At 36.3% G+C, this 26,788-nt stretch overlaps 1 protein-coding gene and 1 long non-coding RNA gene across 4 annotated transcripts in view; both read right to left on the reverse strand.

Annotated features, from left to right (window-relative positions):
• The window catches only part of LOC149033233 (uncharacterized), a 281,299-nt gene that overhangs the window by 202,790 nt on the left and 51,721 nt on the right, over nt 1–26,788 (reverse strand). The gene's annotated exons all lie outside the window — the stretch shown is intronic.
• The window catches only part of LOC107071950 (netrin receptor UNC5C), a 49,865-nt gene that overhangs the window by 15,622 nt on the left and 7,455 nt on the right, over nt 1–26,788 (reverse strand). For all 3 annotated transcript variants that reach the window (XM_015331457.2, XM_015331466.2, XM_015331441.2), the window contains exon 2: nt 13,377–13,610. In XM_015331457.2, coding sequence (XP_015186943.1) covers nt 13,377–13,458 — 82 coding nt within the window. In that variant the 5' untranslated portion in view covers nt 13,459–13,610. The remainder of the gene's footprint in view (nt 1–13,376; nt 13,611–26,788) is intronic.

Raw genomic sequence — 26,788 nt, forward strand, 5'->3', positions numbered from 1 at the left:
AACAAGAATACGTACATTAACAATACTTTCATCGAGCGTTACTCGGTCAAGAATACGTAAACTATTGATTCAAAGTTTGCATTGCATTATGAAAGACTGCATTTGTATTATACACTTACGTATAAGCTATCGGTTATATTTAGTAAAGATTTGAAACTGCAAGTAATAATTTTATGCAGCAACCAGTATTGTTTATGATATCACATTAAAATACAAGGAACCTTCTTATAACATGGTATATAGGTTCCTAGAAAATGCCGTGTTGTGTGAAACCGTGTTGTATGAGACCCAGAGTCATGAGCCAAAAACTTTTGTTTTCAGGTCATGGAGATGAAAAGAAATACTTTCCGCAACACTGTATCTTTAACCTTTTGACTGCTATGGGCGCAAATGTGCGTCCAGCGGAAACTATTGGTGTGGCCTATGGGCTCAAATATGCGTCCGACGCAAGCCATCGATATAGAATATGGACGCAAATGCGCGCTCGTCGAATTTTTGGCTGTTTACTGCTGTCATATATGTATGCTCGGAAATGGTTTCTCTTTTACATGTCCAATACACTCGCAGAAATCTTAAACCTTGATGATTAGCAACGAAAAAAATGAAATTTCGTTTATTTGGTCAGTCATTCTCTGTCTTAAATTCGTTTCATTTTGTTTAGATTTACAGTACTTATGTTACTTACTTGTTATTTGTTCAATTTTTCAATTTCTAATATTCAAATATATACATTATATAAGTTATAAAAAAAAATGTATAGTTATAATTTATAACTATCAAAATATGGTGTTTTAAAACTTTACCATTGATGAATAAGCAATATATGTTAAAAATAAAAAATAAAATATTTGATCTGTTTTGCAATGGACAAAGTAATAGTAATTGGATTATGAATTATACGCCGCTCATAAGATCCATATTGCCCCAAAAAGTATTCAGTCCCCAGCGACCGCTACTGCTGGCCGCACGCCGCACACGCTAAGCGCTTCGACTTAGAGTAACTAGCAGTTAAAGGGTTAAGACGGCAAGTCTCGTCGCAGCTGTAGAAGTACAAACGTTTTTTGAAAGGAAACCGTGTTATAGGATGCCGTGTTGTGGGAGGGCTACCTGTACATCAAAGATACTCATTGGACCTTTTATAAGATTGTTAGAACAATTTGTAAAAGGAAAAATTTGTGGTTACTTTGATGAACTAAACGTTTAGCTTCATTTAATAATGTTCTATCAAATTTTTCTAAATAATTTTCCATCTATATGCAAAACAAACATTTCTACATATGTATAAATAATAATAAAAATAGATTAAAAATCCAAAAATGAATTTAATGATTTAATTTAATATTAAAATTGTTTATGTTATCAAATAAATCATAAAATAATTTTTTATATTTTCTGACTTATTGTTAGTCCACTCTTATAATTAACAGTACCTATATATATTAGGGTGGGTCAAAAAAATGACTTTTTTTTTCAAGTGCCACCGAAAAATAGATTGCTAGACACTTTAAAACAATTCTCACCAAATATGAGCTCTTAATTGTAGTAGGAAGATCGTCCGCATCGCAGTTTTTTATTTTTTTCTCAGTCCAATAGAATAAAATTCATACCTCATTATTTATTGATTGTACAGAAAAATGTTCTAGACGAATTTTATAGGAAATTTAATGCTCTACAAAAAAGGTATTTTATATTTTTTCCGTAAACCTCACCATTTGAATGATATTTAAGATTTAAATTTGATGATTTTTAGACAAATTTCATTTTTGTTTATGAATTTTATAACTCGACAATAAATGACTATTAAAAAGTGCATAATAGAAATTTTTGTAGGAAGTTAACTGCTCTATAAAAATAGTGTCTTATGTTTTGGCGATTAAATTAAGCGTTTAAAAGATATTCATCATCAAACTTTCATATGTACTGATTTCTGTCTCTGAATATCTTTTAAACACTAGCTGTGCCCCGCCACGCGTTGCTGTGGCCTTACATAAAACGTTTGGACTTTTAACATGGCGCTATCTATTGGATACTTAGTCAATCAAGTCAACGAATTACCTTATACCGCCATCTGTTAGAATCTTATTGAACTAACCGAGATTATCATGACTCTTTGTTAATAAACAAATAATGCGCAATAAAATAATATTGCGATTATAACTTGAGATATAAACTATCCTATCTTTCAAGTTGGATGAAACTGCATACAGTGTGTAAAATTTTATTAAAATCGGTTTAGTAGTTTAGGAGCCCATTGCGGACAAACAACGTGACACGTATATATATATATATATAAGAAAAAAACGTTAGGGAAAAATATTTTCGATAGTTTTGAATCATTTAACAACATTTCATATACGAATACGTGAACCTATACTTTTGGTCAATAATGTAAATCTATTTGGATTCATTCGAAAGTTTCAAAGAGTAAATAAATATATGTAAATAGACATATATTAGTAGAAGGTGTACATATGTAGATACATTATATATCCATTGCTTGAAAAGCACTCGGTTGGACAAAAGTGACGAGGGTCGAGGAGTCATTCGATGGTCTTCCTATCTTAGCAATTTGATGTCGTTACGCATAACTCCAATGTAAATTCGAACGTGGATCTCTCCGGGTATCTAGGACAAACCGATATCCTCTGAAACACTTCTCTCCTCTTCACCCCTTTTCTCTTATCGATAACGACAATTCTCTCTCACTCCAATGTTTCTGAGCTCGAATGATAGGAATATTGTTGTTGCGGTAAGCAGTAAATGCACTCGATATGTACGAAGCAGCTCGTTAGAATCGACAACCTGAACAACGTACAACATTTAAAATAGCCTCGGTTTTGCCTTTTGCGAAATTCTGCCTAGATTGAACGTATTCGACGTATAATAAAACAAAATAATGAAAAAAAAGAAAAAAAATGAGAATCAAGAGAGGAAGGAAAAAAATAAATAAAAGATGAATAAAAAAAAAGAAAAGAGTAAAATAAATAAAAAAAGAGGAGTTCGAAATTTATTTGCAGTAGAGAGCTACCGTTTGGAAGACAGGTCGAGGGACGTATACGGTTGGATGAATGAACGAACGAATGGACGGACAGACAGAAAGATAGACAGACAGACGGAAAGAGAAACGGACAGAGAGATGAACGGAGGGATGTCCGGAGGGATGCGTGGGTAAAACGAAAAGGCAGCTAAATTCGAAAACGTTACGCATTCCGCCTACCCCGAATCTCACTATTTCTGTGTGCGTATGTGCGTACCTGTATGTGTATTTTACCCGTACAGAGGAAAAGAGGATTTTCATCGATTTCTGATAATTCGAACCGATCGGTTTGCTGATAGGCTACGGTGAAATCGCTCTCTGTCCAGCTTCTCTCGACAGTGAATCAGTCTGAGCGAGATCTCGTTAGTCGTTTTCGACGCAAACGGCCAGCCCATCTATACATATACGTAACATATACTATGTATATATATACCTATCTACAGGGGTTTCATAAATCGTACCGACGTGTGTTTTCCTCCTGCATTTCGAAATAAAAACGTCGACAGCGATGATGCTTCTTTTTCGTTCTCGATTGCTTTGAAACGCGGATCTGATTCCAAAGGGGTCCAAAGAGACAGGAAGAGAGAAGGGTAGTAGTTTGGGGGTGGAATGTCGAAATTCTGAAGAGAGTATCGCTTCGATTTTTGTGTTTTCTCTTTCTATAGGAATTTTTTCTTTTTTAAAGGATGGGTAGGTATACACAGAGCATAGAAAAAGTTTAAAATAAAGTAAGGCTATAACGGATGGTCATTTCGTTACAGTTGAATTCTTAGATGGATTAAACGTATAAACTTAGTTCACATTCAATCTCATTGCAACTGTGAGTCATTCAGGTTGATCGCTAGCTTCGTTAGTTACCGGTGGCTAGCTAGTTAGTCGTGCATACTACTTGATACTAGAACACCTTGATATGCATATCTGTGGATGTGTGTATGTGCGTCTGTAGATAGAGGATGTTGATAGATATGTGCATGCGTTTGAGCAAACCCCCACGTGGTTCCTATGTTGGTTGACCGCGTATTCCAGAAGGGTAAGAGGCTAAGAGAGACTGAGAGAGATAGAATGATTGAGTGAGAGGAAGGAAGAGACACAAGAGCATATCGTAGTATGGTTTCAACATGTACGAGTGCTGAGAGACCACACATGACGCCTCTTAATTAACAAAGCTACTTGCACAACCGGCAGAGGTAGTAGCAACGCCAACTATCGGTGAAATCATCTCTCCTTCTCCCTCTTCATTTTCATCTTATTTTCTCAAATAAGGGGAACGATAAGTCGAGATAAGCAAAAATATTAAAAAAGAAAGAAGATATAATAAATAAAGAGAGAAACAAATTAGGAGATGAGAAAGGAGGTAGATAATGGATTACATTGTTTTTTTGCGTAATTCGCTTTGTTACTTTAGTCGGTGTCCAAACTAAACTTCTTTCGTTTCTCTGTTTTTCTCTTTTAGTTTTTCACTGGTAGACGCACAGAAACACGTGTAGCCGTGAGCAGATTGTTCAACCGAGTTTGAAGTAAGGATTCCAGGGGGGAAAAAGTATTTCCTTTCTCAAGCATTAAATTCGTTTACCTTCTCGTACCTCTACGTGTGTGCTAAAGCGAGCATTAAAATGGGAAAGTTTTTTTTGCGTTGTAGAGTTTTAAAGGATTTATTTTTCTTTTGTTTGTTTTTTTCTTTTTTTTGCGAGGAAAACTATAAAAGGTGCAAACGAGATGATCGTTTCGAGTTTCGAAATTGAGATGATACAGAAAAAAAGACTGCCCTTTTGTATAATCTATATACGTCTCTTTTCCCGAGAGATAGAAATTTCAAGCAGATGCAGTGGAAAATATTTTGTCACTCTGTTACATTGAAAAGGAAGGAAGGAAGGAAGGTAACCAACGTAGCTTTAACAAGAGCATGAATTGGACGGTATACGTCATATTACCGTTTTCCCTAGACACCTAGTACTTTAGCTCTAGGACGACTACACTTCCGGTTCTAGAGTATTTGTCCGATACAGTGCTTCTCTGGTACCATGCAACAATAGGAATACGATGATACTCCTCACTCTCTCCCAATCTCTGTCTCGTCAGGTCCGGTATTGTATTCGGTGACAACATTCACAGATCACGACCTTCGTGTTGAAATAACGTGCGAGTCGGTATTTGTGCGAATGTAGAATGTGAATCTAGTATACGTAGTGTATGGATAAAATCGACCCCCTTCATGAAGACTTTCTTGTATCGTCATTCTGTTTAACGACTTGCCCCGAACGATTTCTTTCTTTATCGATTCTTATCGTGGTTTTGAAGATACATTCCAATCTACATTGAAATCTTTACGTATTTGTTCTACGTGTATATGTATGTTATACATGTATATATAGAGTAGAAAGATGGTATCCAAGATGAAATCGTTCAACGAATCGGAACGCTCCAATTCAGTCGGACTTCGATAATGTATATTATCTTTCGATACTAAACGAAAAAGAGATTACTTTGTATTGCGTTGTAAGGATTCGTCGGGATGTTTAAATCAAGGGAGCTCTCTGTGTTCGAGAAGATTATCTTTTATTCTCCCTCTCTTTTTTTCTCCTTTTTTTTCTTATTCGTATTATTCCTTTTTTTCTTTTTTATTCAAGGGAAGAAGACTTTCGGCCCGTAACGAGTTCCGTACTCCACTCGACTCGATATATATCTTTTAAGATACTACCCGCCTTGATTAGCTCCAATTGAAACGATCTTATTAAATGTTATGACGTGATGAAGTAAAGTAGCTTCTACTTCTTCTTTTTCTTCTTTTTCTTCTTCTTCTTCTTCTTCTTCTTTTTCTTCTTTTTCTTCTTCTTCTTCTTTGTCGTCTTCTTTTTCTTCTTCTTCTTCTTCTTCTAATATCCCTCATTTCTCTTTTCAATGAGGAAGAACACCATTATTATGTATCATTAGGTGTCTCTCTTCATTTTTGTCATATTTCATGAATTACATACACGAGATACCGTTCCAACAATTACAGTCCATTCAGGAATCACGAATCCTCGCTGTTGAAAATCTTCAAATAGCCATTTCTAACTTAATGGTACACGGTGAAAGTAAGTATGAACGTTTATCTCTTGCAAAAGGTGTACTTAATTAAATACAACAACAAAACAGCTTATCTTCTTTCTTTCTCTTTCTTTTTTCATGTGACGGAATTCGTACTTAAAACATTGTAAAATTTGAAAAAGAGAGAGAGAGAGAGAGAGAGAGAGAGAGTGACGCTCGCAATGATCGTAAATAAGAAAAAGAGACTAGAAGTTAAAAAAAAAGTAATGATGTTACTTTTCAACTGGAGCCGACACCGGTGGTCGCGTCGGATAAACGAATTAAAGAGGACGAAAAATGCTCGCCATGCCGAGAGATAGGGTGCATATTAAAAGCTATGAGGAAAAAATATGAGAGAGAGAAAGAATACGAGGGAGTTGGAGAGAAAGGGAAGAAAAAAAAGGCTTAAAAGGAGAAAGAGAGAGAGGGTGATGATGCGCATTACTGCGTGTGCGACTCGATTGAGGTACAGCAGCACCGGTACGTTAAGGCGTGTAATTAAGCGAATAACAGAATCAGATAGTACTATGCTTGCGTGTTAAGACCCAACTTCCATGATTATATGTGTGTGTATATATACGCATATATATATATATATATATGTGTACGTGTATCGATAACGGACAAGTCGAAACGAGTGCGTCACATCGATTTCGATGTCCCACATAGTAACATCGGTTCCTTTATGCGAAGGAATCGGAGTGTAAAAAGGGAACCAAATTGCTGGCCAATCCGATTGCGATTTTGTGGATTCATTGTTGAAAGGGAAGAGAAAAGAAGAGATATCACCGAGAGACTTCATGCTTTTGTATGCAAATCTGATGCATCCTTTCGCATGGCAGATAACTATACTATCTTGTATTTTTTCATTTTTGTACTCTACGGCTAATTTTCCATTTCTTTGCAATTTATCGTTCGTAGGGTTTAATATTTATATGGCTTTTTTTGATAGGTATATGTAATTTAAGACAAAAAAAAGAAAAAAAAGAAAAAAAAGAAAAAAAGAAAAATAAGAAATTATATAAGTACGCAACGAATATTTATGTATTTCAACGAAATTTAATGACTTTCTTTTCTTTCCTTTTTTTCATTAAATTTTTTTTTAATTTTCGTTAAAACTACGAGCTTATACGTACTTTCATCTACCTCTAACGTTATATTAAATCAGCCGAGTAATTTTCTGTATGCACGGACGCGTCGAAGTTCCTACCAGGAAACTATGGGAAATGTTTTATATTGACATGCTTTCTTTTTTTTGTTTTACTATTATTTTCATACTACATATTATTTGTGAAAAATCTCTCGCGTGACAAAGAGAGGAAAAGACAGAAAGAGAGTGAGAGAATTTCTATCGCAATCGTAAAATGCAATCGTACTATAATTAACAATCGTTTCTTTCGATTTACGGATGTGTACAAAATATCCTGAATACTCGACAATTTTCTATTCAACACTCTTGCATTATATGCTATTTGCGGATGATGAACTCACAAATGCATCGGTGAACAAAACAATCGTGGGGAGATGTTATACTATTTCGATATCGAGGAAAAACTGTTAATATTCTCAGATGAAAATTCTATACGTAGAGGGATAAATAACTACATGTTTTGATGCTAGCTATCCCTATATAACATTCAATTTTCAATTGTTTCTTTCATAAAAGATTTAAATACCTAGAATTGAAACGAAATTCAACAGCAACATCAATAGCAGCAAAAGTAAAAGCAAAAGCAAATGCAAAAGCAACAGCATTGAGCATAACACCATAGACAATTATTTTCTACGAAAGAAAGAACGACACGCGATTCGATCGCGAACAACTCAGTGGCTTTCAAAGTGTTATTATGAAGGCTGCGTTTCCGGTTTATCGCGCACGATCGTGAACACAAGCCGGTGTGCGGCGCCACGACACCATCATTTTTATCGTATGTCGACGCACCGAGCCGTAATCGTTTTCACTTGGATAAAAAGAGTATACCTTCGTGTATTTACGAAACTCGTTGAGAAGGAAATAAAGGAAGAGAAAGAGAGAGAGAAAAAATTTTAGCACGCGACACATGAGTATAGTATTAAGTATATACAATACCTACCAAGAGTTCAGATACCACGTTAACTAAAATTACTCATTTCTTACCATAGCAGAGATAAAATATCCGAAAAAAGTGAGACATCATCGATGCAGTTTGTAAAAGATTAATACTTGAAAACAAAAATTAAGTTAAACGTTATAGATATTCAATACAATATCACAAACAGTATTGATTATTGCGAACAGCTTATTAGAGAGATCTGATGAATTTTGATAACATTAAAGTCATAAAAAAACACATACAAGAATAAAGGAATATTAAGTGTGTAACTCGAATGCATTATGTGTAGCTAAACTTTCGACAGGTAGTGTACCTCAATTATTATGGGCTCATACTCGTGAGTAAGCATATTTCTATATTATGTATTTATTATGCAATTATTTATAGATAGGAAAATAGGACAATCGAAGAGGTAAAACGATGTATTATATTTGATCGAGAAGGGCCATCGTTTCCGTTCGACCTCGTGCATTCCACGTCCAGTACGTCGAGTTTTCTTGGCGCCAGATAGTATTTTTTTTCGAATGTCCTTCGTCGTGCGAGCGAATAACAGGTAGGTAACATCGGTATTCACATTTGCATGCGCGTGCGTATGTACACGGACGTTACATACTTGTCGTTTGAGTTTTCCCATTAGAAAATCCGTGTGAGTCACGGTAAATCGTAGACGCGAACGTCCTGTCCGGTCTCATTTAATTATTTCATACATGCGACGTCGTACGATAATAATCTCTTAAAGATATATCTCTCGTAAAACTGTCTAGTAGTAGCTGTCGTCTCACGCCAAAAAAGAAAGACCAATGAAAAATAGACGGAAGAAGAAAAAAAGAAAAAAAAAGCAAATAATCAGATTAGCATTAAGAAGAACGTTAAAACGTTTAATATTCCTGGGTGAAATCGGATGAAGAAAAGAGTAGAGACAGTAAAACCGGTTGATTCTCGACAACATGCTCGTGTAATGTAATAATACAAATACATACACGAAATAACGTGCACATATATTTCTCATACTTTGTGGGAACCTCGTTCATGGACGAATAATCGATTGATCGATATTCCACGATCTCTCTCGATCACGCCCAATACAATAAAGATTTCTTCTTTCTCTTTTTTTTCCTTTTCCCTTACCCCTCCCTCTTTCTGACTCTTACATTCTGCATCGACATTCTCCAAGATTTCAACAATAATCGTGGTTGCACGAGAAGTCCGGGTGTAAGACCACCCCCTTCTACTCTTCTTTCGGTATAACCATATATACATTGCCACGACTTGGCCGCCTTCCTTTGATTTACGATAATTAAAGCTGACCTGACCTTTCGTCGCGAAAGAGTTGAAAAGAGCTTGACTTGGTGTGTTTCTTCGTCGGCTCTGGCGCCGATGAGAGACCACGCGAGTGAGGTATTAAACGCGAACACTCTTCCTTGACTCTCCTTCTTCATGCTTTCACTCTATTCCTCTCTTTCCCTCTAGCTTTCTATCCTTCTTTCATTTTTTTTCCTACCTACCGACGTTCTTTCGAAGCTTTGGTTCTCCTCTCCTCTCCTCTTTCTTTCTTTCTCTCTCACTCATCTGGCGGAACCAACGGGGTAATTGCACCAACGAAGAACAAGCTCACCAACCAGTCTTTGCGTTTTTCCTCGAGGCGATTTTGCGAAAAGGGTCGATTGGTTAGGCCAAGCGTACTTTTAGATAGCCGAAGGTGTACGTGATCGAAGGTCATACTGTTGATGGTAATCGTGATTTACTTATGATACTTATCGAGCAAACACTGTATATATATCGTATGTACCTGCGCACGTTTATCCCTACGTCACAAAAATAGTCCTTATCATTATTCAAACCGTATTCAATCCTTTTCCAAGAAATATTTTTCTCAACAAACATACCTGATTTCGTATTTCTTTCTTTCTTTCTTTTTTTCGTTTTTTCTTGTTTTCTTGTTTTCATTTTTTGGCCTTTCCCTTTTATCTTTCTTTCTGCATATCCGAATGAAAAACGTTTGAATTGGAAATTATTCATGAAAATGAAATCAAAATGAAATTCAATTACTTTATAGAGATTTTTATGGAAATACTCGAAATGTGCGACATGATAAATAACATTTCTCACACTTGAAAAAACTCCAAGGTTTTAAAACGTAGGTACGTAGAAAAAAAAGAGGGAGGAGGTTAAATAAAAGTTACACCTACTACGTTTTCCCAGGGTATTCAGAGAGAATAGGATGAGGATGAGGTGATAGAGGATGACGACGACGACAAGGAATAGGAGGGGGAGGAGAAGATGGATGAAGGAATATGACGAACGAATGGCGAGGGAGAAAAAGACAGGTAAGAGAGAGAGAGAGAAAGAGAGAGAGAGAGAAAGAACGAGAGGAAAACACGAATAGGAAATAATTTTTCAACGAATGAGACACGTGTATAAACCTGAATGTGATAGTAGAAATTCGCGAGGTGTCGAGAGATAACGACTTCCACTAAAAAATTGAAGAAACTTACGTTGTGGTAGAGTTGATGCTCTTGGTAGGTTTTATGGTAGTAGTAGTATAAGTAGTAAAAGGTATACACTAGGTATGATACTCGGTAGTGGTAGATAGCAGACGGAAAAGGATTCTATGAAAGATAGGTAGGCAGGTAGGAAAGGTAGGTAGGTAGGTAGTTTGAACATAACCGCTCACAAAATGTCGAGAACGTTGCTAGTTCACCCTCGTCTCGTCTTTCCTTTAATTATTATCGTGGCTAATATTTTGTTTCCCAAGCTATGCTCGTGCACGAACGTTGGTCATCGTCGTCGTCGTCATCACGGTACTCCTTTTAGTCGTTGGACTAGTGAAATTACTAATAAATATGGTGTCGTGATAAATTTTTTAAGGCTAATTATTTATGAACAATGTATGTGGGTAAATGCATGTGATATAACGTATGTTACAATGAAAAATTGTAATCCATAAAAAAAAATATACGATAATCGGTGAATTTTACCTCGAACCATTTGTGGTATAAAAGAAATATAATCGACGTTAAAAGTCAACAAATTAACACTGGCGATTATGATAATTAACAAATTAATACCATTTAAAAATTCGTAAATAAATGTTCATGACATTGTCCTAGGCTATTAAATATTTAATTATAATTATTTATTTGTTTCATTCATTTCGATGGACTGTTTATTTATAATTATATTGTCTTATTAAATTATTGTAGTAATATATCCTAAATTAAATAATATTTTTAATATTTTAATCGATTATACTATGAGATGCTATAATACCGATCACAAATGTGTTAAGTTAGACAATCGATAATAACTTATCAAAATATTTTTGAGAAAGGATCCTTAGAAAGTTATCTATTGAAATTGGACTAGGTAATAGATGTCTCTCTGAAAGAAGGTTAATCACTTTCCGAATTCCTTCTCGTAATCGATTTTACCGCTTAAATTGCAAAGCATTATTGGACGTCATCGTGTCTCTCTTTCTTTCTTTCTCTCTCTCTCTCTCTCTCTCTCTCTCTCTCTCTCTCTCTCTTCGTAACGCGTAAACGCATAGAAACTTCAGAGACGAAGAACCATTAAACGGACCCAAGCGAAGGCGCTTTCCCGTTGAAGCGACAACTTTCTCGTTGGATAGAGATCTCGGAGAGGAGAAAGACGAAGAGAAATAAGAGAAGGGAGAGGGAGAAGTAGTAGTAGGAGGAGGAGAATAGTTTCGTCGTTGGTAGTGTGCTTGCCATCGAGGAGATACACGCTCCGTTTCTACGAATTTATTCGAGTTGATGCGATTAACGATGTCGTCGCCATTTCGGCGTATGAGTTTCGTCTCGTCACGTCTCTCATTGGAAATACCGCGGAAACTTATGAGACTTGGAAGGAAAAACAGACGGGCGGAAGGGAGGGGGATTAGAGAATTCCACTGTGGCGTGTCTAGATAGAGACACGTTACTATTGTTTCTTGCTTTCGAAACCATAAAGGATGTTAAGCGATGTTGCAGGTGGAACCATTCATCGTTACAACGATGACGAGTATGCGAGAAGACGTCGGGGGACGATAATTAGTTAGCCATGAGAGATCTCTCGACAGTTAGAAAGAAAAAAGGGAGAAAGAGAGAGAGAGAGAGAGAAAGAGGGAGAGAGAAAAATGGATAGAAAGTGAGAAGAAAGGAAGGAAGGGATAACAGTACGTAATCTAAGGGGCCGTTCAAAAGTAGCTCTGGGGGAGCATAATCCATCATCGAAAATGACTTTGGCGTAACGTAACCGGTCGGTCGGTCGGTCGGTCGGTCGGTCGGTTGGTTGGTCGGTCGGTCGGTCGGTCGGTTGGTTGGTCGGTCGGTCGGTCGGTCGTGCCAACGACTAATCACTGACTCGCTGTATAATTAGGCTTGTCTTTCTATCCTATCCGTTTCTCGTTCTCTTCTAGAAAGCTTGTAGTAGAAACGCTCATGCTTTTTTCCCTCGCGTGCTTCGCTTCAGAAAGGTTACTTATACATATATATATATCATCTTTCATCTTTGTACGTGTGACTCGTAAAAAGCATGACTGTGTTTAGTTTACGCTACTATGTATATAGATCGTTAGGGTAACTTACGGCTAAGTCATCGTTTACCAGGATCGTTAATATCCGCCATAGAGAATCTCGATCTCTCACGTTGATTTGCATTATACACTAGAGGGTTGAAGGTTCATTAAAAAAGATGGCTATTATAAATTAACGATCCCCTTTAATGTTAATTTTTATTTAATTCAGTCGAAGTAAAAACGTTGAATGAAAGAAATTAAAAATAATGACAAAGATATTATTTTTTGTTTTTTTTTCTTTTTATCGAATTTTGTAATGGAATATCGTGCATGTGTGTACTACGTACGAAGGACCGATGATACCGAGTGATACTTGGATACTTGTTTCGATACAAGTACCTCGAGTAAGTACTTGACTCTGCTACTCGAAATCTATGGATATCAGAGCTGAGCGTCATCGAAAAAGAAAAAGTGAACTCATTATGAGTCTGGCACGAGCTAAATGGCAGATTTAACGATCCTTCGAGTTTAACTCCTCTTTTCTCTATTGCCCTTTTTCTTCTTCCATTACCTAAGTAGTACTTACTTACTTACTTACTTACTTACTTACTTACTTACTTACTCACTTATTTACTCATTTCCATTTCGTAAAAGATTTTCTTACCTTCTCCGGATGTGAAGGGACGCACGACGCCAGGCAACAGGACGCAGAACAAGAGAAACAGCGAGCACGATTTCGGCCTCATTTCGTAGATACTGTCACCGACGAGGTCATTCGTTCATTTTATTTAACTCGTTGCAAAAAATGAACGAGATCTGTCGGCGATTTATTGATCCGTGAAACGAACACGTCACTGCACTCGTCACTGCACACACCGAATCCTTTTCGATCTGGCATCTGCAATTAATACCAAATTATCGTTAAAATTATTAATATTAATTGTTTTATAATTAACAAATAATGATTAAATGAGTAGAATAAGAAAAAAAAGTAATATTTTTGGTTTAAATCTAAATTAAACGTCATTGAAAACGAAATTGTTTTATCGAAAATTATCCGAGTTAGAAAACGAAATATTATAGTATACATTATTTTAAATAGAAACTTTAAATTTGTTGATATAAAGAAAAATTTCATTTCGAGCTCGACGATAAAAAATTAGGTTAGAGTAAATTGAAGTTTAGGTAGGATATCAGTAAGATCTTTCGTTTAATATCTTTTAGTTCCATTTCTTTAACTCAACAGTACTAGTAAAAAGAAAAGAAATATCGTACGATAGATGAAAAGCTCGGAACTAACAGAAACATAAATAACAAGCTCGGCAAGATTACGGGTTAGTGAGAAAACTTATGAAAGAAAGGAATTGCTAGCGTTTTTGCTTCGTGATAAGGAAGACTATGCATAGCATGGTAAGATAAATGAACGGGTTGGCCCTTTAAGAATCAAGACTTTTCAACCTCGTTCACGCAAAAGTTGGTCCACATTTTCTTTCTTTCTTTCTTTCTTTCATTCTCTTCCTCTTTATCTGTCTTTTTCTATCATGCTTCGATGCCAATCAAGAAAGTGAAAAAGGAGAAAGAATAAAGTTCTTTTTACAAAATGAAAATGCCTTTCTACACGCGAACGCGGGTAAAGAAACAAATCCGAGTAGCATATAAGGTCGAAAGGGAACTTTTGCGAAAGGGGGCTGAACGCGTTGCTTCGTAGCAGTGTTGTTTCTACCGGAAAACGTAAAAGACGGTTAGGAGAGTCGAGAGTGCCACTTACGAGCAAGCTAGCTGGCAACCCTTGCCGTCTAAATATTCCAACGGTAGTGGTGGATACTTTCCCGCACGCGAAATTTCCGTGGCGCCTTCGTTCCCAGTCGTTACCGTGAAAGGAACGAAGGAAATTTCTATATGTACGTGTGTATCTGTATGTGTGAATGCGCGCACGTACGAGTGTGTGTATATGTATGAGAGAGAGAGAGAGAGAGAGAGAGAGAGAGAAAGAAAGAAAGAAAGATAGAAAAGTAGATATGAGGCTTTTTCTCTCTCTTTTTTTGAATGATCGAACGACTTTTTTCTACTCTCACATAAACGAGGTCTTTTTTCTATCTTCATCTAATGAACGACGAGATTATTAATTAAACGTGATTTTGCTAATGGAAAGGAGAATCGTTTTTATAGATCATTGAATAAAATCGTTCTAAGGAAAAACGAATAAAATCAAACCCTTTCAATTTTCGTCGATAACAATAATAATAAATTTTAATCAAAATAGAACCGTCTGGGATATTAATGACAAGTTTTTAGTTACTAGAGTCAATCGTAGCCAAAAAAACGTCGATATTCATTTACATGTATAACTCTTTAATTACACATTTCGTCGCGTCCACTTGAAATATTATCGATTAGAAACGATCGCTGGATTACTTCAAGAAAGTAATATAGCGAAATAATAAATTTTTCACGCTAGGAAAAAGGAAAAGAAAAAGTTAATGCTAATCGAATGATTACGCGTTAAATTTACGGGTATTTACCTGCGTGAGTATTCGTAGTTACATGTTAAATATCTATGAATGTAGAGAGCGGTGTGTTGTAAAAAGGATTAGAATTTACAAGCTTAGACGGGGTCGAGATTCCACGTATTAGAAAAATCTAAATGGCGCATTTTATTGGCTTGCCTTATGCGAGAAACGTTTCGCGATACGAGTTAAGTGAACACCTAGCTAGAGTTGAAACGTCCTACACCTATTGCTACGCATATGTGGTATTTATATATAATATGTATATGTAAACGCATACTTACCTATATAGAAGCGAGGTATAGGATACGCGTTGGAAACGCGTGAAAAACGACGGGATTGACGTTGGTGCGCGTGAAAAGCTTGTTAGTATCGAACTTGTTATAAAAGCGTGCCGAATCGGTGAAGTGAGACCCGCCGAAGGGATCGTTTATCAATGTCGTTCCTCAAGGCTTCACGATACACGCTCGATTACATCGGTAAGAAAGTCGTACGCGCGCCACACAACCTTCCTCCGACCCCACAATCCTTCTCCTAAGTATACATAACACGAACTAAGTAAGTAAGAAACGAACGAGAAAGCATGTTCGCAGAAGAAGAAGAAGAAAAAGAAGAAATAGCAAGAGGATAAGAGTGAAGGAAATTGATACTCTTAGAGAAAATATTGTCGGCGCGAAAGATACATAATTCCGAAATCAAAGGAAAACGAAATGGCAAAGGAAACGAGGAATTTCTTCGTAAGCAGAATAATCGGTGCGTTAGCGTGCAATAAATTCCGTTTAAACGAGGAGCGACTCTATTTTACGAGCCAGCCAGGGATTTATTCTAAGCCGACTCTCCTTCTAAGCATCGTGAAATCATGAGAAACGAAGAAGTAGACGAAGAAGATGAAGAGAAGAAAGAAAAAGGAAGAAGAAGAAGAAAAAGAGGAAAAATAAGTACGAAGTCGTGCATTTTCGTGTTCTAAAACGCGTTAGTATGCTTTCATAAATCGTTGGGTGGATCGAGTGTTTGCAAAAGAGTAAACACGCATTAATTAACGACACGAGATACGTGTAAGTACCAATACGATTAATCTTCATCGAAATGATTAATCGTTTCCCTCAATCTCGCGAATTAAACGAGACAAAAGTAAAAAAGTAGAAGAAATAATAAAAGAAGAAGAAGAATCGTGAGTTTCTTAAAACTCGTCTAAACTCACGTTCACGCGTAGACATATAACGTTTTTTTTTTTTTTATCTTTTTTATTTCATTGGTGCGTTGAAAACGGTGTGAAATAAACGCAGAAGAAGAAATACGTGAACGAGTTTGGAATCTCGATGCGATTCTCGTCCTTTTATGATGACGACAACGACGACGAAGACGATGACGTACAACGACGATGTACGACAGGGAACGTCTGAGAAATCGATTAAACCGCACGAAGCTTAACTACAACAACTGCAACAACGACAAAGAAGACGAGGACGACGACAACGACATACCGCCTTACATTAATTAGCGACACCGCAAGTGTGATTAATTTTCGTCAAATGATTAATCGTTTCTTCTTTGCCCTACGTGAAACTGGAGATATTACCAAGGAGAAAGAAAATGATGATAGAAGAAAATTGTTTTTTGAATTAAAAGAAAAGAAAAAAAAAGAAAAAGGAAAACTTTCGAATGAGAAAAAATCGTTCAAGTCGAAGAAAGATAGAAAGGGTTGTGTTGAGAAGGGTGAAAGGGGAGGAAGTTTGATCGAATCGCGATCGTTATCAGGCGAAGAACACGGAAACCACAGACAATAAGTAGGATTTAATCGAGGAACGGAGGAATATCGTGGGACGGCAGGAGCGTGGAAAATCGATGCGATCACAACGTAATGCCGATAAACAGCGAATACGATAAAGGGAGAGATACGTAAAGATAGGTATGTAAGAGTGTGTGTATGTGTATACGTGTGTGTGTGTAAAAGTGAGAAAGAGAAAGAGAGAGAGTACTCGAAAGTGCTCTCGGAGATTCATGACGTGGAATAATCCGCTGAATATCCGTAGAACGCGTATTGCGTGGTATGTACATGCAATAGTAGTAGTAATAGTGGTAGTAGTAGTTGTAGTAGTTACGTACTATGCGTAGGCCAACCCTACACAGATTTCCCATCGCGAGTTCTCTCTCTAATCCTCCAGGACGAGGACTCAATTTATAAACGCGTTTCGGTATTACCCACTTAAGAGCTTAAAACACTCGACAGCAACCACCGTCGTTCGTTCATTCATTCATTCATTCATTCGTTCGTTCGCTCATTCGTTGGATGCACCAAGCTGGGACACGCGAACACATGGCATTTCACACTGAGTTGGCACGAAACGATGACGTCCTGCCAGGATCTTCGAGCTCAGAATCAAACCGTTTCAAACATTCGTGAACGAAGTTTAAAAAAGATGCCGACTATCGTCCAACTGTTTTTTATTCTTTATATCTTCCACATCTTACCACACTATGACCGCACTGTCAAGATTTAGCTCGGTTGAAAAAATTTCTACGACCGTAACAAAGTTTATCCCAAGTATGTTTGCGTAACATAAAAACCTAGCTACCCTTAAAGGACTTGGCATAGCCTCATTATTTATCCTCCCTTTGCCTTTTGGGATTTTCTAAAGCTTTGGGTGTGTTGTATCAAATGTGAGAAAGAATCAATTCCTTGACACATAAAAGAAAAAAAATAAAGGAAGAGGAAGAAAGTGAGAGAGAGAAAGAAAGAAAGAGAGAAAAAGAGAGAGATTCAGTCAGCAAGGTAGATAAGACGATACTTTATAATCTATAAATAATATACACAAAAATAAATGATATCCACGATCGATTACAGAAACTACGAGGTGAGAAATCCTCTTGGATGATTTTTCACTCTAACATGATCTAACATTCACGAAAAGGATCTACTTTCTTCGCAAGAGTTAGCATTCGAAGAGCATAAACGAGATTAAAAGCGTTCAAAGATATAAGAGAAAGAGAGAAAGAGAAAATCTTAAATGCGTTTTAAAGCTTGGATGAAGGGCGAGTCGAGTATCGCGTGACAACAGGTAGGGAAGTTAACGGGCTGGATTCCCCAGAGGATTGAGCTACCGGTTTCGAAGGAGAAAGATTCTCTTGGATCTTTCTAAGCGGTGTATAAGAATAAAATGAAGAGGAAAGAGAAAAAGAAAGAGGAAAGACGAGGAAGAAGCAAAAGAAGAAGAAGAAGAAGCGGTCACGGCGGATTCGATGCGGACTGGTGTGCCTTTCGAAAAATTTTTCGATGAATAGATAGACGATTACGAGGGCAAGACGAACGAAGAATGGTCTGTGTAACGATCCAAGATGGCATAAATCTTACAAAGGACTTTATTAGCGAACAGGGACAAGCTACTCGTGTTTCTTTCCACCTTCGGCATGTATCTTCCAACGAACATGTCCTCCACTCGTTTATACGTTCCTTCGACAAACTATACTTGAAAGTTCTATGTAAGTATATATATAAGTATATATTATACTAGACAAGCATATTTCTCTAAGCTTATTCTCTCGCCTCCTTATACCGCCCAATATCGTCTGGTAATATCTATACCAGTTGTAAATGATTGATTTGCGTAGCGCAGTGTATCGTTCCTTAGAATCTAAAACGCATTTAAGTACATCGAAAAGTCATAAGCCACCTGTAGAGGTAGGCAACCTGTCAGAATGCAAGATCTGGTAGTAGCTTTTCGTTTCGCGGATCTCTTCCCATCGGGAAGATTTATGAGCACGAGTCGATAAACTGACGAGGGGAGCATTAATTTAACGCTCGATGCAACCTCGATCGTTTGCGAATGTTATCTACAATTCTCGTCGCGTTTCTATATGATACACTGATAGAAAAGTAGTAATCTTATGTGAAAGAGAGAAAAAGAAAAAGAGAAAATCAAAGAAGTAACGAGAAAAATATCGGAAATACGTCGTTGTTGGAGGTAACGATATAAATTTTCTATTGATCTCTTTTTTACCGTTAGAAACGAGTATTAATTTTCTTATTTAGATCGAATAAAAGCTTACGAGAAACCTCTAAAAGCGTAAAATCGAAAAAAAAGAAGATGAGATACGCGCGTCGAGCATGTTCCTGGTATAATATAGTATGACCGAAACTCGTTTCACTCTTCAGAAACGTCTATCTTATTCCTTTCGATTTTTTTCTCTCCACTTTTCATCCTTACTTCTTTCTCTTCTTCTGTTTCTTTTTCGTCGTCTTCTTCGTCTTCGTCTTCTTCGCGAACGTAATCCGAGAAGATTACGAAGCGAAATAAACATGTCAACCCTGGCACAACAGCAGGAGGGATGTGGATGTGGGTTCGCGGAGCGTCTTTATAAAGGGCACGAATATTCTTGTTTCTTCTATCTTTCTCTCTTTCATCTTCTTCGTTCTCTCTATTATCTATCTCTTTCTCTTTTTCTTAGCTAAGCCAAGTGAGCATACACTAACATCAGTATCGTTACTTAATCCACTGCCAGATGCGAGCAGATGCGCCTAGTCGTGGTTTCACACGAGCCCGATCGAGCTCAAGCCCTATCTTCGTACAATCTTGACCCCGAGATCGTTCAGATAGGACCACGCGGAATTTTATGAATCCAACACCACTACCACAACCGATCTTTCCTCCTATTTTTTCTTCCACCACTGTAGCATTTCTACACGCGTGCCTCTCTCTTTCCTTATTTTTTAAATTTATTTCTATTTTACTTCTACTTTTATTTATCTGCATATTTTAATTTTTTTCCATGGATCCCATCTTTGTATAGGGGTGGTTGTATATCTCTACTTTAAGGTTTGCAGGGAACGTGAAACAAATTTGTGACTATCTGTTCGGAAAGACTACGCATTTTCGCTATCTCTTATTTTTAATCTAATCGCATAACCGATCTTTCAACTTGTATTTTTTGTTTCTTTTTTTTTTTTTGATGTTAGGAAATAGATAAGAGAAAACGTGTTCTTTTACGTTTGACACGACAAGAATTTGAGCAGATGGAGAACACCTAAGACGAAGAAGTAAGAATCGTTAGTTTATTTAGGAAGTTTACTTTTCCAAACTTTCAATCACGTGGCAGGTCGAGAAAGAATGTAATAAAAATTTCTTTGAATTTTTCGTGTTATTTATCAAGTTATACAGTCAAGACAATTCATCAAAAACGATTATTACACAAAATTAAAAAAAAATCATGTGTGCAGATCACACGTGTTAGAAGTGAATCCTTCAAAAAACTAAGTTTTGAGAGAATGAGACGTATGCAGAGTATCAAGAGTAAGATAATTTAGGATTTATTTATTATAATATTGTTGCCATATATATCAAACGGCGCCGGTATGATCTTGGGATGGGGTTAGCTAACAAAAATTATTACTTTCAAATTATATCAATTAAGATTATCAATTAAGATAGAATGTCGAATGCGACAGCCATAGATAGAAACACAAAATTATAGAATGTTTGTCGACGGAAAGATACGCTGTCATAACATAAGTAAATGTAATATATCCTTTTTTGTAACTAAGGTAGATGATAGTCTTTCTGTGAATTTGAAATATCTTAATCATGGATCAGCACCCAAGTATTTTTTGTTATTGTTGTAACTAATTTCTTTAGATGCCTTAAAAAGAACGGAACAATTTTGGTCGTATTTTTTTGTTTCATCGAGTTTTGAATCACAAGGATTCTAACAAAATTTTCTCTTCCAAAGTCGTTGTGTTGTAAAAGAAACATATTATAATTCAATATTATTATTATTATAATTTTTAATTAGCATTAGGAACTTGAAAAGTCATTGTTGCAAATACTATATCCCGCTAGTGTTCTTGTCCCTAAGCGCGACACCTCCCTCTCCATTCGTTGTCTTCGTAGCCTATTTCTTTAAAATCTCTCTTAATATTTTTCTCCCATCTACGTCTCGGTCTACCCAGCAGTCTTTTTCCTTTCGACCCTCTCCATGAGCGCCACGTGATCTGCCCATCTTAAAAGAATCGGCGCGAGTTTCAAACATCAATGTTATCAGGTACATTAATACAGTCAGTATACTCCTAACGTTATGAAGTTTTCTTCATGTGAATTTAATACTTTTATTTAATAAAAACGTATTTTATTTTATATGTTCATTTAATATATGTAGTACTCTGTGGAGCTCCACTTCTCCTAGCTCACCTTTATTAAATAAAAGGTGTAAAGGACCTATCATTTCATGAAAAACATTCTGTAGTGTTATTATATTAAAATCAATAAAATCAAAAAAGCGCAACAACTTTTCATCGCAGTTGCATCGACTCAGCCTTACACTGAAAAGATTTGGTAATACGTTACCAATATCATCCAGTAGAAAAGAATCGTAAATTATTCTAATGCTGGAGGTCTTGTTTTAGTTTTCATGAAACAGTTTTGCTTGTGAGAAAAGTGCAAAATCTAACGGCCAGTCAAAGAACTAACTTATGTTTTTAAGGTAGTTTTTCGACTGACCACTATACAGGTTTAGTATCGAGATGATATGAGTCCACGCTTCGTAGTATGCAGTCGCATACAAACACACACATATGCAACCAGGAGCGATAACTACGAAGAAGCGCATAAAGAGGAGACCGAGAATAGGAAAAACTGTATAGCTATATTCTGTCTCATTCTCTTGCAGACTCAATCCTATATGTCTGTCTCTTTTTGAAACGTCGCCGCGTTTCCGTTCGTTTTTTTTTGGCCTCACCCCTATTCTAAAGAAGTTTTCACTTCAAAAATATCATGGAAATAAATTATTAAGAAACGACGTTTCTTGTGGGTAAATGTAAAAAAAAATCAATCAACTGATCGAAATAACGATGCAAGAAACGATAGATTTTACACAAATCAGTGAAATGGAATCACCGAAAAAGAGATTGAATAAGATCAAAGAGAAAATGAAGATTTTATCACTAATACTATTTTACTTCAAGAATATCGAATATCGAAGAAGATCTCGTGGTAACTCGCGGATAGTAGTAGTGTTTCTCAGGATCTTCAGTATATATATATTTTGGAAGTTACGATTATTACTACAACTTATCGATCGTCGCAAAAGAGAAAAAAAGGAAGGAAAGAATGAAAGAGAGAGAGAGAGAGAAAATGAACGATAGAAAAGGAAGGATGGTTGTAACGGTAGTCTGGATATCTTTACAGCATCCCAGGGACTTTGGATCAAAGAATTTCACTTTGTCGAGAATGTAGTCTATCCTCGAACATACCACCAGAGAGAACGAAGCATAGCAGCACAGCAGCACAACACAGTACAGCACCACACACCACTGCTTTTTACCGTCCTTTCGAAAATCGTGGAATCACCTTTTCCAGGAGTAAGAGAGAGAGAGTGAGAGTGAGAAAGAGAAAAAAAGATATAGAGATAGAAAGCGAGAGTGAATGAGAAAGAGAGGGAGATAGAAAGAGAGGAGGGTAAAAGGGCGTAGGTTCGACGAGCCCGAGAAATACACCTTTCTCGCCTCTTCTTTGATCGTTTCATCGAGCGCGACCCTAAACGCGCTGCTGGACGGCTTTTGAACATGGTGAATCATTTCACAAATAGGAACGACGTCTGAAAATATACCACGCGTATATCTTCCTCCGTGAGAGGTGCAACGCGAAGAGGGAGAAGCTGTTTCCTCGGACGACGCGACGCACGACGGTAGGAGGATCAAACGTTTTTCCTACCCCCTGACCCCCATTTACCGCTCTTTCTTTTCGCTACTATTTTCTCTTTTCTAAACCTACCTCGCCGTTTCCCCACTTGCCGCCATTTCTCATCCCTTGAATTTCTCTCGAGCAAAGTTATTTCACGTTTTTACGTGGATGAATATAAAATACAATACGACGAGTCTCTAGCAGATCCTTAGGCGATCATAAAGCTTCGTGAATATTCGATATCGAAGTAGGAGGAAAGAGAAGTGGAGGAGGAAGAGGAGGAGGAAGAGGAAGAGAAGTAAGAAGGTATTTTCTTCTTCGATCTTCGATAACAACGTGCTTGTATTACAGAATAATAGAAAAATCTTATTCCTTTTTTGTCGCATATATATGTATATGTATATGTATATGTATATGTATATGTATATGTATATGTATATGTATATGTATATGTATATGTATATGTATATGTATATGTATGTGTATATATATATATATATATATATATATATATATATATATATATATATATATATATATGTAGATACTTGCTTGAAACTATTTGAGATCTCACGAGAGAGATATGCAGAGGGTGTTCCACGAGCCTTAAGATAAACTTCTCAGATATATTCCTATGATTATAATATCTAATGAAAAAAGTTTGTATATTCGTAATCTCGGAAATGCTTCGCTTTCGTATTATGGTCAGGTAAAGATTCTTTTTTTTTTTTTCTTATATGACGTTAAAGGTTAAAATATGCATAATAATGTTTACTCAAAAAATAATTTATAAATTTAAATGTAATAACTTTGTGTAAAGAAAGAATTAAAAAAATAGGTCCGATTGCCGCTTACTGTAAACTTTTTTGAAAAATCCTTGGCGCAATATTGTAAAAAAATAAAAAATAAAGAAAAAGCAGTGGATGAATATAAAAGAAAATATATCTATGTAATTTGGTAAAGTATTTCATTACGTGAATTTACTCCCGTAAAATGCAAACACATTGCTTTTACCTTTAAATAAGACCAAAAAAATTGTGGTTAAAAATTCTGACTATGTACGACTATAAAATAAAGAATTTATGGAACTACTTTAATACTTTCATTATATACTTATATACATATTTTTTTATATACTTCTGTTCATTATTTTATTCATATATATAAGAATATTTTTATAAAATTTAGTAGAAATCTTCTGGAATATTTTACATACGGTAAACATAAATTAACGAATACTTAAAAATTGACAGATATACTTAAGATTATTAACACGCATGATAAAACTGCTTAAGGGAAGGGTTCACCCGAAGCATCCAAAAAAAGGCTATATTTGCGAGTTTTTTCCAAGAAAATTATAAAAGATACCGATATAAAAATTGTTGGGTTTGATAAATGAAGTCTTAAAATACATAAAAAAAATTTTTTTATTCATTTCATTTAATTTTTTATTACAAAAACGGTAGTTGTGAAAAACACCTCAAAACTTGAATGCTTTGGTAGCTCCATCAGAACTAGAGAACGGCTTACCTGAAACAAAAAAATCAAATAGTTTTAGATTCTGTATGACTTCAGCTACAAGGTTTTGCCGTTTTTTGACTAAAAATTAATTTAATAAAAAACGCTTATTTTTCACTTTTTTTTTTGTAATTTGTTCACCATTTTTCTATTCATTGATAAAACTTCATATATTTGCTTCATTTTGTAGCTGAAGTCATACAGAATCTAAAACTATTTGATTTTTTTGTTTCAGGTAAGCCGTTTTCTAGTTCTGATGGAGCTACCAAAGCATTCAAGTGTTGAGGTGTTTTTCACAACTACCATTTTTGTAATAAAAAATAAATGAAATGAATAAAAAAATTTTTTTATGTATTTTAAGATTTCATTTATCAAACCCAATAACTTTTATATCGGTATCTTTTATAATTTTCTTGGAAAAAATTCGCAAAAATAGCATTTTCTTGGGTGCTTCGGGTGAATCCTTCCTTTAACATGCCAGTAATAGAGCAAACTGACCAAACGACACGCACGTACTTCTAATTTCTACGGTTGTTGAACGTTGACTGCGAAGCAAACGATATTCGATCATCAATTTCTACAAACAATAGGAATCGTTCATCGACGTTACGAAAATATTTGGAATACATGTAATATACGTCGCTACGAGTACCCGAACGTCGTTTATTTTAATTTTTATCCGAGTACGCGTTTCTTTGAAGATTACATATACATACGGTAAACGAGGAGTGGTTAGATTCCGACAGTAATTTGTCCTCTACCAGGCAGCATCGTCGAGTCACGCAAATTGACAAATATGCGGCAACGAGAGTCCGGTCTTTCGCAAACGAGACATACGTGGGATAGATTCGACGGCAAACAGAACTTCACGAGACTCGGTTCTTTGTTAAAAGACAAAACCTTGTTAGAACGGACAGTTGGATAGTTATGTGTCTTCTCTCTCCCTATCTCTCTCTCTCTCTCTCTCTCTCTCTCTCTCTCTCTCTCTCTCTCTCTATCGAAAGTAAACCTTTTATGCTAATTCCAGCTTTGAAAATTATTCTGTCTTCTTTTTTAACTTTGTTGGAAAGGTTTCTAGGTATCTCAGTCGTAAAGTCCAAAAGTTTTCACGAACAATCGTAGATAAAACCATAAAATGATCGTTAAGTCGTTCCTGATCTTATCATTGAAACGATAGATATCGTACGAGTTTACGAGAAGGTTGAAAAAAATTGTCGAAGGTAAGAAAGTCGCGTAGGCGATTCTCTTTCGTGATCGGTTTCTCCCGCGGAAGCTTCTTCCCTAACAATAAATATCATCGGAGAGTTCTTATCCGCATTTATCTCACTTTGTCTGACCTCTCGATTTGCATCCTTTGTGCTTGGCGCTTGCTCGTAAATCACCGTCTACGGAAAATGCACAAACTTGAAGCGAGATATAAGTAGAGAAAGATTAACTAAATAGAAAAGAGAAAAAAAAGAAAGAGGGGAAGAAAGAAAGAGAGAAAGAGAGAGAGAAAGAGAGAAAGAGAGAGAGAGAAAGAAAGAGAGAGAGAGAGAGAGAGAGAGAGAAAGGTATCGATCAAAAAAGAAAAAAAGAAAGAAAGAGAGAAAGAGAAAGAAAGCGAAGATTCGACATGAAAGTCTCGTTTTGCGAAATTCGACGAAGCGTGAACATTCGCCTTTTCAGGTAAGCCCTTCCGCAAAATTCTCACGAGTTCTTCTTCTGCTTTCTTTGCAGATGGGATCGAACGCACGCCAGATGGATCTCTATTTTCCACCTCTTGCATCCGGTTGAGATGCATCCTTCAAGGTGAAAGAAAAAGATTTTTCTTTCTCTATTTTTCTTTTTTATTTCTTTTTCTTGTCGTATGTGTGTATGTACAAAAGTCAGGTTTTTCAATCTTTCACGAGAGAAAGTACCGTAAAGAAAAAAGCGTATAGAAAATCAATACTATCATTCTTGACTTATTTAAAAAAGAAAAAGGATCCAATTGACCGATAGATTTGTAATTCAGATTACGCGTTATTACGATCACGTTCGTTTAACTTCCTGTTTGGTGATATTTTCTCGCAAACGTTAAGCACTTAACGTGAACACACCTGCGTGTAAAATACGTGTACCGCGTGAAAAACGAAAGCTAGAAAATTCTGCGTAGAAGTCTCGTACGTATCACGGAAGCAAGCAAGCAAGCAAGCAAGCAAGCAAGCTGCAAGTTACAAGCAAGCAAGCAAGCCACCATTCTCGACACGAAGGCGTAACTAATGACGTAAAATACGCGTCGTTTGTAAGCGTTACGCCCGAGGTGAATCTTTTGCTCCTTCGTGTCGTACCGTACGAGACCATGCTTTAATCTGATTTTCACGTTACGCGGACGTTGCAATTAAGTTCGCCATCAT

This window comes from Polistes dominula, unplaced genomic scaffold, assembly GCF_049000335.1.
Source record: "Polistes dominula isolate Pdom_NZ unplaced genomic scaffold, Pdom_raw_medaka contig_15, whole genome shotgun sequence".
NCBI lineage: Eukaryota > Metazoa > Arthropoda > Insecta > Hymenoptera > Vespidae > Polistes > Polistes dominula.